Here is a 14,412-nt window from a genome sequence, read left to right as displayed (position 1 = left end):
AATAATGGACAGAGTCCAAATATAGTCAGGAAGGGCTATGGGCAGCCATTATGATGAAGATAAAACTGAAACCCTTAGTAGGGATTATGTATGAAAATTTAGGCCTGATGAGGCGAATTACCTTTCAGCACTTTAACTGTTCTTTTCTTTGTTTTTTCTTTTAATTTAAAACTTAGAATCTCCACATCTCTCTCATTACCTTGCAAAGTAGTAATTCCTTCCAATTCCAGAGGAATCTAGAATAAATCTACCTCTAAATTAATTTTCTGCTTACGAAAAGATTAGCCAGACAATACGTATTCATATATTTTAGACATTAAAGGCTGATTTACCTTGTCACCTTCAGAGAAAGTTATTCCATCAATGGCCCTTTTCCAAGTAATCTCTGGGATAGGTTCTCCTTCTGCTTCACAGATGAGGGTGGCTTTCCCATTCTCAAACGTGGTTTCATTTTTAAGTTGTATTATTTGAGGCTGTACTGTTAAAAATACAAATTACATTACTCATCCTGCACAAAGAATGTCATGTCAAAATCTATTAAACCACTTTTTTTTTTTTTAAAGCACATTCATGTTTGTTTACTTAGGATTAACTAAAGGTTTAACGTTACTGTCTATAAGAGCAATCAACTTTTCTGACTTCTAGTTGCACAACAAACATTTCTGTATGTCTGATGACCTGGACTCCTGGCTCAGCATGGCTGACACCCCCAGGGCTGCCTGCTCCACCGCTGGGGTAGTGTTGGATGGGTCCTGACTAATGAGGTCCCTGCCCTGGTGCCTGTGTTCATGTGCTTTGCTTCTGGCTCACTGTCTCTTAGGGACCAGCTAGCCCTTGCTGCTCCCTGGCACTTCAGGAACGAAGCAAAGATGCAACGTTTCCATGATCCTCCTCCACCTGGGCAGGAATAACTCCATGCACCAGTGCAGGCTGGGGGCCAACTGGCTGGAAAGCAGCTCTGCAGAGGGGGTCCTGGTGAACAAGAAGTTGACCATGAGCCAGCAATGTGCCCTTGAGTACAGAAGACTCTGGGGGATCTTAGCCATCTGTATAAATACCTGATAGAGGTGAGTACAGACAGAGCCAGAATCTTCTCAGTGGTGCCCAGTGACAGGACAAGAGGCAATGGACACAAATTGAAACACAGTAAATTCCATTTAAGAAGAGGAAAAACCTTTTTTACTGAGAGGGTGATTAAACACAGAACAAGCTGCCCAGGAGACTGCAGAGTATCCATCCTTGAAGATATTCAAAACCTGACTAGACATGGTCCTGAGACACCTGCTTTGAGCAGGGTGTTGGTCTAGATGGTCTTCAGAGGTGCCTTCCTGCCTCAGACATTCTTTGATTCTATGATAATCTGTGTTTTTCTTCAAATACAAATTATTTGGAAAAAATATAGAATTATTAATATTCTTGGACTTTGATCTTTAGAAATATCTGCCTTACACAAATTACTGAATTTAACAAAATCTCCTCGTAACAAACATATTGTACTGGTATTAACACTATTAATAACTGAAGAGTCCTCTGATACAAAGCTATTCATCCTTACTTACCAAGTAAATAGGGGGTAAAATACAATTTAAAAGTTCCAGATATTGTTTGCATTCTTCAAATCATTCCACTTTGTAGCCACAAGTACAAAGCAACTACAGCTCTCAGTCTATACTGTAACCTGTCAGGTTATTTACATATGCAATACAATTTCTGGTTACATGTGAACACTTTTATTTAGAGGACAATATCATACAAGAACTCTGTTGTAGAGCTGTGCATTGAATGTTACTCTCTTCCACAGCATTCAAATATCTTCATAAAAAAATGTTTTGGCCCTATATACTCACTCATATATAACCATTAATAAGTTTCTCTGAACCTATCCACTTTACACATTGAATGAGACACTCATCCCACTGGAAAACCTAGCATGTGATCATGTAATAAGAATATGATTTGGTAGGTTTATACCCCAAACCAGTGAATTAAGTTTACATGAGTAAATTTAATTTTGGCAGCTCGTAACATTGACTTTGTAAACATTAAGGACATTTGTTGAAAATAACATATTTCTATGTAGTTTTCCTGAGTTTTGCTTTCGAGGAAGCACTACTATAGCATGTTCCATGAAGTAGCAAATAAACAGAGAGGTAACCTATTTTCTAATGGGGTTACAAAAGTATACGCTACACAGAAAAGTAATATTGGCTATGTTAGTGGATCAAAAGGGGAAAGAGAATCATTCAGGTTGGAAGAGACTCCAGGAGGTCATCTTGACGAACCTCCTCATCAACACAGGGTCAACAGACCCTGTTCAGACCATATTCTCAGGGATGTGTTGAGCACTATCTCGAAAAATGCCAAGAAAAGAGACTGCACAGCCTTTCTCACCAGCCCGTTGCAGTGCCTGACTGCCTCATGGTGAAGAATGTTCTCCTTATATCTAGTCTCCTTTTTTAATTTTATGACCACTATTTCATTTATGACCATTGTCTCACAGATGCTGCATTCAGCAGTACCAAGAAAAATAATAAAACCAGGTTCAAACTTGCTATATCCAGACACAACACCTACCTCTCTTTTATAAATTTCCACCACACCATTCTTGGTCTCATTTCTCATTCCTTATCTCCATACTCCTTCTGTTGCTTGTCTACTGTCTGTTCGCCCTTGACTATTACAAATAATCTATTGTGTGTTTACTGCATAGAGATGAAAAACAGGATGTATTTTACCTAACAAAGCACTGCACTAATATTCTGCTTCATTAAGATATAATCTATGGTGAGTGACATTGCAGAAAGAAAATACCCTGAGTGATCAAGGGCTCTTGAAATGTCAACTGGATCCAGCTTTACTGGATGCAGTAAAAGGTAGTAAGCAAAAGCATTATAGCAGGACATCAATTTGGCTGAGAAAAGCTGAAACTCCCCTCAATAGTGTAACAAGGGATGTAATTTGAAAAAGAATTTGAGATAAAAGATAACCATGTTGAACTTCAAAATAACTTCACTTATTACTCTCACTTTTGGGATCATCCAAATGCCTATGAAATATTTTACCTTGAGTAATTCAGATACTCTATTTCTATATCCATGGCTCCTGGCTACAATATAATCTGTTCTTTCCTTTCTTTCCTTTGATATGTCATCATCCCCGGAAACAAGGAAAGAGCTATGGCAGATATATCATTCATAAAAAAAAGCATCATACATACTATTTTATGTCAGAAAGTTGCAAAATTTGGAATTATGTTATTTCCATCAGAACAAAAGGATTTCCCCATCTGGACATGACAGACAATATGATCTCAAGATGATGCATGTTCTAAAACATATAACTAATACTCCTTAATTTTTAGTCTTAGACTTATATTCTAAATTTCTTTAAGGCTTTCTTCAAATGGATCACAAGACAAAAAGTTTTAGCTTAACATTTTAGACATGAGCAGCTGACATTTAAAGGAATAAGCACTGATTAATCATCAAATATATCTAGCTGACAGTTATTACTAAGAAGAAGAAGAGAACTCAAATGGGGGATATTATTTAATTGCTTCATTTTCATAAGTCACAAGTCATACCTTGGTATTGACTAGAAGTTTTTATACTGTTTGACTACTTTTTAATGACATTTCGGACATTGTAAAATATTAAAATACTTTTGTGTACATGTAAATAACAATATTTATGTGAGAATGCCAAGACTAGTATTCACAGAAATACTGAAACAGGTTTCCCCCTCCAATTCCTTAACTGTTCTTTCTAAATTGACAAGGTCATTCTCAAACTGAATTGGTATTTGCTTGCTGTACTCTAGCAAATATGAAACAAATGAAAATACAGGGTCTTGGAATGTCAGTCCAGGAAGCCTCCAGGTCTTTGCTGGTTTCTTCAGTCAAAACTATTGAAATATTTGTATTATAATGTACTTAACAAATTGTAAACTGAATGACCTGACTGAAAAGAAAGAAGGCTTGACTATAGAAAGGAGTTATGCTTAAGCTTCATTAACATTATTTTATTTGGAAGGAAAAGGAACTACTCATTACTAGACATGCATTTAAAAAATATTAACAGAGTGATGCTGCCAAATAAAGAAATAACATTTACTGGTTGAAAAGTTTGCTCTCTGAGCAGAGAAGGGTGGTGTTAAGTTCTCTTAACACTTCCTCAGTAAAGTTGCTTTCAGATTCCTTCCTTGGTCTCTTCTGGATTTGTCTCAGACAAGGGCAATACCTTTTTAACAGAAAATTTAAGCTCATTTCTGTGTACCTTTTAGAGCCTCCCCAAAAAGCTTAAGAAGAACTTGGATAGCAATCTGAGGTTCTAGATTTGTTATTGGTTGCTTACAACTGATTTCTTGAAAAAGGTACACAATTTATTGAATTCACAGAGTTCTACCCGTATCTTTGACAAAAGAGGTTCATCAGACTTGGGAAGCAGCACATATATAAAGCTTGAGATAGTCCTGATGATATCTCATGAAAAGAACTGCTTTAAACAGCTTGTTATTAACACAAACATGGATTTACTGGTGAGAGGCTTAGTATACATTTGTATCACTGCCTGATATGATCTCTTGATTAATATGACACATGAAGAATCATACTCTTATGCTATCTTCCTGCACAGCCACACTTGTAACAGGTAGCAAAACTGCAACCCCATCCTCCTGGAAACTGCTGGTACAATTTGAATTTAGTAAAAAAGCTAGAGTCCAACAAGGAAATGTCTAAGAAACAGATTCCTGAAACTTGATGCCTGACATAATAAGGATTTGTGCACACACACCAGTATGAAGTGTTGACTTGATTTAGTGCATGATAAACCTGAGTCTTTGTACATGTTAAAATGGTATTACTACTTCACACTCAAAAGGGATTTAAAACTTGTATTCTGAGAGAACTGGCACCACTGCCTTTATAGATTGCATCATTTTTATTTTAAAAATTAGAGGTGTTCCAAACAGGTAAGGAGGCAAGAGGCAGGAAGAAGGAATACAGAAAATGTATGAACTTTTGACACTACATCTTTAATTGATGAATTGCACTTTGTGAAGCTGCAGTTGGTATGCTTCATAATATCTGGGATGAGCAGGCACAGATAGTTTCATACACAGATCCATGGGATTCCCTTTCTAGACATATCAGTGAATTTAAATAAATAGCTTCCATATATGTACTGAATAGTATCTTAGGAAAAAAAAAAACCCAACACAAAAAATCCCAAAAACCAAACCAAAACACATGCTAATCTACTTATTAAGCTCAAAGGAAATTTAACTAGATGTGCTCCAGGCATTATAAATGTGAAAGAAATGCAGTCATTAAGCCTGAAAATACTGGAAAAAAATTAGGAACTTCTCACCCCAATCTCATTATAAACTCACTGCAGCCTCTTTGGTTCCAAGATGCATGGCTTTTGAGGGCCTAGATTAACCTAAACATTTTGAATTTTAACATTTGGAACACATCTAAGAGGGATAAGACAGGAGAGGTCTGTTACATCTGCTCTCATCTGCCTGATAACAGATAAAAAATGAATAGCAGCATATACTTTTCTCAATAATCAATAAAAGTTACATTGAACACACCTGCAAAAACCTTTTTGCTATACAAGATTCAGATTATACTTAAACAGACATCTAGAAACTAAAAATGGTATGTGCTTAAACTATACAATAATTATAAAGGGTCTTTTGTAATGCTTCTTGAGGTATTTTTTCCTCATTTGACTTTCATGAAATCAATTGTCAGAAACTACTGAAATGCCAATGAAATATTTTTTATAAGCTCAGACTACCCTCTCATTGATTATGTAGGTAAAACACCTATATCCTAGAGAACTTCAAATTAACATATGCTAGAACTCCTTCCCATTTTTTTACCAATTCTGATTAAAGAAAAATATTTTTTCTCTTTCTAGAAATAGAAATTTCTAGACATAGAAATGTCTCTTTCTATGGCATATGTACAGAAGAGAGAAAACTTGCTGAAAACCTCACTTGTTTATGCATCACGGAATGGCAGAACCAAGCACTTGAGTGCTTACGGAGTGGAAATGAGCAACTAAAAACCAAACAAAATGAAGATATAAAAACTGTCCTCAGAATATAAGCACTATTCTTATAAAGCATGAATATGTCTTTAATTACAGCTAATTTTGTTTAATTTAGCCTGATTAGATTTTTTATTGTAAAGTAAATGAACACTACTGCCAACACTCTGGAGAAGTAATGATGAAGAAATACATGTTTAGGTCTTAGAAAGTAAGATGATGTAAGGAAGGTTTTAAGGGCTTGAATTTTCTTGACTGCTCTTAAATCAATTCTTTATTATTATGTTATTTTGGAAACTTTTGTTGGGGTGCCCATAGCTGTAAAAATGTGGTATTTCATAATTCAAAATGCTTAAGTCACATGTATCTAAAGACATATCTATATATATGGCTAATTACATCACAAAACAGATCAAAGAAAACAATGAAACTGAATAGTATGGGTGAAAGAGCTATAAAAAGTTAGCTACCAAGCAGGGACAAATACTAAAATTATTTTTAAAGAATTCAAGGAAGAACACCTATGTTTCAAGATGTTCAGAAGGACTAAATACAAATGAATTTGTATCAAAAATCTTAGCACAAGTCCTAAGCATTAATATGGATGAGATACTTTAGGTAGTCATAGATAATGATACAGAGGGAACTATAGCAGATAACAGGATGACAGAGAGAGATTACCAAATCATGATCAGTAAGATATTCTCTGAGGGAAATTCTCTGAGTAATTTCTTTACTCTTCTAAGTCTTATTTGGTAGAACAGATAAAAAGCACTAACAAAGATGAAGAACTGGGGAAAGTAGGGTGTGTGCATACAGATTTCTATACATGTGTTAGTGTTCCCAAAAAACTGTCAGAGTAAGAATTTGATATGAGGACAAAATATCTTTTTTACCACTGATACTGGAAACAAAAAAATAGTTGAACAAAAAACCTAGGTCACACATGGAAACTAAACAAATGCAGGTGTTAGATGGCACTAAGATGAGCATGTCCATTCAAAAATGCAGACTACTAGAAATTTTAAATGCTGAATGCTATAATATTACTGTTATTTTTATTGCGTTATGGTTACATTACTGTTATTACAAGTTTCAACCCTGCCAGAGCCCTGTTGCAGTAGAAACAATAGTCATTGCCCCAAGGAATCTGCACTGTAAATTAAAATTAAAGATAGCAGGTAGGTGAGACAAGCAAGCTAATGGAGGGGGAAAGAATAATGTAATTTAATGGGTCATTTTAACACAAACTGGCTATTTGTGTACTATTTAGCTATAATAATCAACCACCTGCCTTGCCATTTTCAGACTACAGTTTTTGGAATACATTTAAGGGGAAGAAAAGTATAATAAGTTGTTGGCTGTATATATGACTGGGAGTTTAACTGGTGTGAAAGAGACAAAAGAAAAAGTAAAATTCTTTGTAGGAGAAAATACAACAACCCTGCTCCACATTTTCAAACTGAAAGTAGAGGTGAACTTTGTAGAGGCAATATTAGACTATAATCACACTAACTTTAGACATTACAAATAAGGTAAGAGGCTTAATTTATGATACTATTCCCTACGGTCAAACTAACAGTACACAGATTATTATAATCTAATTTAAATATATCCAATAGTAAAGCACACAGGAAAAATAACTCTAAATATATATACTCAATGATGTGCTCTAAATTAGCTATAAACACGCAGGAAAGAGACCTGGGAGACACTGCAGTTATGTGGAAACACCAGTTCAGTACTCAGGGAGAGCCAGAGAGGCAAACAGAACATGAGAGAAGGCACCAAGATCAAAGCAGAAGCAGCACTGTGCTGCTGAACAGCCAGGTTCCCCCCACAACAGGAATCCTGTGTGCCATTCTTGCCCCGACATTTCACAAACAGGGGATTATAACTGGAAAGGTACAGGAATGTGTGATTCAGAGATTCATAGTGGTTTCCACAGTAGGAGAAACCAAACAGACTGGAAACTTGCAGCTTAGAAAGTAAATGAACTAGTGAAATAGAAAACTACATTTGATGTAAAGAACATATGGAATTATTTTTCACTTTTTATCTTAAAATGCGAATTATGAGCCAAAGAAGTGAACATAAGAAATAATTTTTCATGCAAGAAAGAAATCATTTAAGAAATTAAGGAGTTTAGGATGTCGTGGAAACAAAAAGGATGTGTAGGTTCAAAACAGATTAAACAAACTCATGGTATCTATTAAATCATTTGGATTTAGCTTTCTGGGGAGTCCCCAGAATAGCAGTTGTTAAAAGATGGAAGAATGTATACAGGAAATACTCTTAGTCTGGTGTCTCCCTTTCCCTGTTCCTTGTATTAAAAAGTTACCTTGCCTCAGGCAAAAACTACATAAATTTCATCCATACTTAAAATTACTCGAATAACACGCAAAATTATTTCTGTTTGAAACTTTCTTAAGGTCATATCAAAAACAGCAAGTCTTTTCTATTCTTTAAAATTATTTTTTTTTTTTAATTTTGGAATTACAATTGAATAAAATGTTTTTGTTTCTCCACAAAAATCTTCAAGATGCTCTACATCTTGAGGCTGGGATGAAATTTAAAATTGTATTTCATAATCTTTCTTTTGAAAAGTAACTGAGAATAACTTTCAAGCACCTCAGAACAACAAAGTAGCACAATGGTTAGGCTACCCATCAGGAGTACAGAGCACTGGAAACAGCACAACATGGAGGGCTATGAAGAGTTTCTGAAATAGGAAAGACAGTGGAAGGCACACAGACACAGCTAACCTGTTCACCTGACATCATGGCTTCAGCCTCAGGCTCCCAGATCTCAAATGACAGCATTATCGAACCCACCAGTTTAGCCCTTCCAGTGCAAGTTACCAGATTAGCCTCTCCTGTTAGAGCTGTTTCACTTTGTATAAATTACTACTAGTTTTAACCAGGACTTAAAATTTAATTTCCCACGGCCCTAAGTATGTGCTTTAGCTGTTTGAATATAAATAGTCTTTGTCTCTACTACAAGCTATAATTAATGTAGAAAACCCCAACACATTACTTTTTTGTAGGTTTTTCATAAATAAGCTACAGCCTTGATCCTGCACAATGATTCTGAGGGAGGTTTTCTACGTTCTCACAGATGCCTACTCTCACTAGGTTATAGCTATACAAAACTTCAAAGAAATGATCAGCCCTATGTAAAGGAGAGAATCATGAACACAGATTGGGTGGTAGAGCATAGAAAGAGAAATAAGTTTTCACGTTATTACTTCTATCCTTTGAAACTCAGATCAGACAATATTTTTTGAACTACATCTGCAATCATGCACTTAAAAAAAGTAAAAATCAAGAAAGAAAAACAAATAAAAAAATCAGGTACACCTCTGCATGGTGTCTTCTTATAAAAAAGAGCATTGCTTAGAAGTCCAAATCACCTGGGGTTTCCACTTTCAGAATTTTCCCCTCTTTCTCCTCTTGGTTTTCTTGCAAGCAGCTAACTTTTAAAGGAAAATCAGAGTGAATTTACAATTTAACACTCCATTGTACTATATCTGAATAGTAGAAAACCAAATGCTGAAGATAGCCTTTTCAAAATTAAAGTCAGGTGTAAAGGTTAAAGTAGCCAACAGGGAGGAAAAAGCTATAAAATTATACAGAGAGTGGTTTGCTGCATCAGTAGACACCTTGCAGGAATACTGTTCCACTGAAAATTGTGAATTATAACCCCAGTTCCCTACTATTTACTTTTAAAAAAGAAGAATAGAACATACTATGCAGTACTTACCAAAAACTTGAAGGAATGCCTGTTTTTTATCGTTTCCTGCTTTGTTTTTAGCATTACAGATATAAGAACCCGCATCAATATTTTTTATATCTCTTATTGTTAGTTCTGTATTGCTTCCTCTCAGCATATATTTTTCATTTTCTTCAATAAGTTTACCGTTCCTAAAAAAATAAAAACAACGTATAAATCAACCAGTCAGTTCCAAAGTCTGAAACAATATGCTATGGAAGCATCAATATGTTGAAAATAATCTTTGAGGGAAGAGACTGCTTTTATGCTAGCCTCAAAAATGCATTAACTCACGCAGCGTAAATTGGCAGTATGTATAGAAGGGAGTTGATTTTAGCATGACAAAAATTGTTCTGCAAGATCACAGTGTTTTTTCTTAATAATGTTCCCATTCTAGCCACAAGCAAAGCATTCTGAACTGCATTTTGAAGTTCAAGATCCTAGCTTCACAATTTTATTGTCAGGTTCTAAAATATATACCTATTAAAAATACTATAATATCTTTATTCTTAAATGTTCAATATTGACTTAATGTTAGAAAAATGCTTGTGAATATAAGTCTAACATAGGGCTTACACTCAAGGAAGGATAGAAGGAAATCGGTTATACAAATACTTGTATGTGAGAAACATTTAAAAGTGTATTTTCAAAGTGTAACTGTTGCAGTTCACATTAGTGACAATGTACCAACTTACAAAAAAATATTTTAAATTACTTTAGAGCCTATTGGCACATAAAGAACCCTTCCAAATTATTTCCTCTCAGTTGTTGTTGGCTAGCCACAACTTAGCAAGTAGGCATGTCTCCAGATGTTAGAATGAGTTCTGACCAGATGGTACAGAACTAATAAAATCTGTGAACAATTCTGAGGGCTGATCGAGGCTTGACCGGTCCATTCGAGCACCTTGGCATACACACAGTTATCAAAACAGTTTATTTTTCAAGAGTGCAATTCTAACTTTTTTTAATTTCTTCTCATTCTGCCTTGTTGCTGTAGGCGTCTTGATCTTATTTCTGTTGAATCATCAACAGTCTTTTCTCATAGGCACCTACATAAAAATTGCCTGATTTTCACAAGCATTGATAATCCTGCCAGCAATGCCAACTTCCTGAAAACAAACTATTTGTAAAATGAAATCAATATGCATAACTGAAATATTCTATTTTATTCTATTCAATATGCCTAGTTTAGGACATCTAGTTTTATTTCAAGATTTGAGAAACAATGATTTTTCACTTTCTTTCTGCTCACATAATGCTGATAACTACATATATTTCATATTTTCTACAATAGTATTTTCCCCAAAACCAAGAATACTGCTTCTTTCTTGGGAATGTTAATATTCATTAACAGTATTCCCCTGGCATCTATATAGCTTGCATTTTAGTAACATTTTTATAAATAACTCTTATCCACTTAGCTGTCCACTTCAAGATGCTATTGTGATACTCATTCATCTCCTTTCCAAAGCAAACCATAGAAGTTGTTTTGCAGAACAGAAAAGGTCTCATTTTCCACATAGGTGGTTTCACAAAAAAATCTAGTGATTTCTGTTGGGAGACAAAAGTCTATACTCAAGGTCAGAAGTAGTTTCCAAATGCCTGTTATCACAAACATCACTGTCCTGGTTTCAGCTGGGATAGAGTTAATTTTCTTCCTAGTAGCTGGTATAGTGCTGTGTTTTGGATTTAGTATGAGAATAATGTTGATAACACACTGACATTTTAGTTGTTGCTAAGAAATGTTTACACTGGTCAAGGACTTCTCAGCTTCCCATGCTCTGCCAGGTGCACAAGAAGCTGGGAGGGGGCACAGCCAAACTGACCAAAGGGCTATTCCATACCATAGGACGTCACGCTCTGTATATAAACTGGGGGGAGTTGGCTGGGGGGCAGCAATCGCTGCTCGGGGACTGGCTGGGCATCGGTCAGTAGGCGGTGAGCGGTTGCATCACTTGGTTTTTATTCTTCAGTTTTGTTCCTCTCTCTCTCTCTCGTTGTTTTCCTTTTCATTACAATTTATTATTATTATTATTATTATATTTCAATTATTAAACTGTTCTTATCTCAACTCCCAAGTTTTCTTACTTTTGCTCTTCAGATTCTCTCCCCCATCCCACTGGGGGGGGGGAGGTTGAGTGAGCAGCTGTGTGGTGCTTGGTTGCCGATTGAGGCTAAAACCACGACAATCACCTATATCTATGACAATTTCTAAGCAGAAATGAGATTATGAGCATTCCCCTGGACCCTCTACTGAACAGGAGAGATTCAGATTGATACGGATATTGGAGAACAGGAAAACATGAATAACACATTAAAAGCAGATTATTTACTTTGCCAGATAATTCTAAGTCCTGTCAGTAAAGATAAGGGGATTGATCCAGCTAAACTTTACTAGTGTAAATTATCTCCACAGATGTAAACAATCATCGTGTTTTCAGTAGGACTATTCACATGAGTAAAGATTTCCAGTTCATGTCCTGTACACTTGGATCTTTATCTTTCAGTCCTGGCTAATTTAATTCTATTAGTGTATTGCTTCTCTGAAGGTTATACTTTACACTAATGTAATATCAGCTTCAATAGAAGTATCAGTTAAGTGGTGAAAGAATTAGATTCTCTCGGTCCATGAAATATCAACAAAATACATATGCATATTAAATAGAGCAGCAACTAAACCTTGCTGACCTTTCTTCTTGACTAGGTATTTCAAAGTGACGAATTTGTAAGTGAACTAAAGCATTTTTTTGAGAAGGATTAACACATGAGTTCAGATGCCTCCATTTTAAATTGATAAAATCTTAAACATTGTCAGCACCTGGAAATGAAAAGGGTCAACATAAATAAGTTAAAGCTTTACCACATTAGATACTGTCTTAAAGAGCTTAAAGCTTGAAACTACTGTCTCGTCCAGCATCTTGCATACAGTCAACACAGAGGGATATATAAGCCACCTCAATAGTACTGTCATTTGATTTGAAAAATACAGCCATTTTTCATGCCCTAGCTGAAGTTGACCTGTTAAATCAGCTCATAGGAAACCGAAAAGGAAACAAGAGAAAAGAGAATTACGAGAATTTATTTTTTAATTGACTAAAATATCAGTGGATTGTAAGGAGGGTAAGACTACACAATGATAGATCCAAATTATGCAGACTTTGCTAAAGAAACTTCAATGGAGCAAATGAGACAATAACTGCTGTCAGAGCATGTTTTAAAAGGCAACAAAGACACAAGAACACTGAACTATGTATAAAACAGGTCCTTAATCTTGATGAACCATCTCAACAGATATAGATGTACTTTCTATGCAATATAACAAAAATCCTCCAGCAGAATGGAAGAAAAATCATTCCCACCCTTTTTATCAGAGCTTTTCCTCAGCTCTCCAGAATGCTCAGTATACTTTTGAATGTTTTACAAGGAAGCATTATTCTCTGTTATAATAGTTTGCATCTCTCTGGACTTTTTTCCTTAGGATAGTTATGTATAGAGAAAACAGATTTCCATTAAAGGACTTAATTACAAATGCCTGTTTTACAGATGGTTAACCTGAGGCAAATTAAATAAAATGACTGAACTCAGATAGATAAATGGTACAGTTGGAAATAAAACATAACTGAAGTTAGGACTCCCATAAATTGCTGTAACCAATGGTTATAATCCTTCCAAAATCAGCATTAACACTTAAATTCAAGATGCAAATCCACTTGTTCATTAAAAAAGAAACACTTACATAAAAATGAGGTTAATATCAACTTACATTCAACATCAAAACATACACTAAACAGGATGAAATTGGAAATATGACACCTTGGCCATTAATTCTGATAAATGGATTGTTAGGTTCTCAAAGGATGACATGCATATATTAATATTAGATAAATCAGTTTTGATAGACTTTCCTATCACTGAAAATGCTTTCTAGATTTTTCTCAAAATCAAGGAGGATTACATTGATCTAGTTTTCCTATGCTCAGTCTAATTTCTAAAGAAAAATAATCTGAAATATTCTAGAAAACTAAGTCTTTATCTTGACATATCTGCAAGATAAGTCCAAGGACAAGGAGAAGATATCAGCAGATTCTGAATCCTTTTAACTGGCTACCAATACGTGAGTGAAAAGGGACCTGAAAAGTTCAGGACAGAGATTTCAGAAATTTGATGCAGAAATTTAGTACTGGAATACAATTTAGATCAAGTTTGCTTCCTCCAGAAAAAATAATTTAGCTCCTCCCATCTTTTTTTCCCTCTTTGCATATCAATGATAATATTCTGTCATAGAGACCAGGGGCCTTTTCCACCTACCACTTTACAACCTCTCACTGTCAGCAAATAAAAAAGCAAGAATATTTTCTACTGCCAAGAATTTATAGCCTAATAAGACAAAATAAAAAGACAATGAAAGGAAAAAAAAAACCACAACAGGGAAGGGAGGCACATAAGCCAATATTCCTCACTATGAGATAGTTCCTGAAATAGGAACAGAACAGAAGCTTCCTCATTTAAGATCCAGTATCCAGTACACAAGCCTGTGAAGCTTTTGTAAAAATCTTTAAAAAGATATTTAATGAATGGTTTA

General features: G+C 35.2%; 1 protein-coding gene across 1 annotated transcript in view; it reads right to left on the bottom strand.

The window, feature by feature from the left end:
* NCAM2 (neural cell adhesion molecule 2) overlaps window positions 1–14,412 on the bottom strand; it is a 337,227-nt gene that overhangs the window by 111,204 nt on the left and 211,611 nt on the right. Inside the window, exons 8-9 of the mRNA XM_075494582.1 lie at window positions 9,822–9,982; window positions 333–478 (exon numbers count right to left, since the gene is read on the bottom strand). Of these exons, the coding sequence (XP_075350697.1) occupies window positions 333–478; window positions 9,822–9,982 (307 nt within the window). The remainder of the gene's footprint in view (window positions 1–332; window positions 479–9,821; window positions 9,983–14,412) is intronic.

The sequence above is a fragment of the Mycteria americana genome, chromosome 1, assembly GCF_035582795.1.
Source record: "Mycteria americana isolate JAX WOST 10 ecotype Jacksonville Zoo and Gardens chromosome 1, USCA_MyAme_1.0, whole genome shotgun sequence".
NCBI classification, from domain to species: Eukaryota; Metazoa; Chordata; class Aves; order Ciconiiformes; family Ciconiidae; genus Mycteria; species Mycteria americana.
Note: the sequence above shows the minus strand (reverse complement) of the source record. Positions and strands in the feature narration are given on the sequence as shown.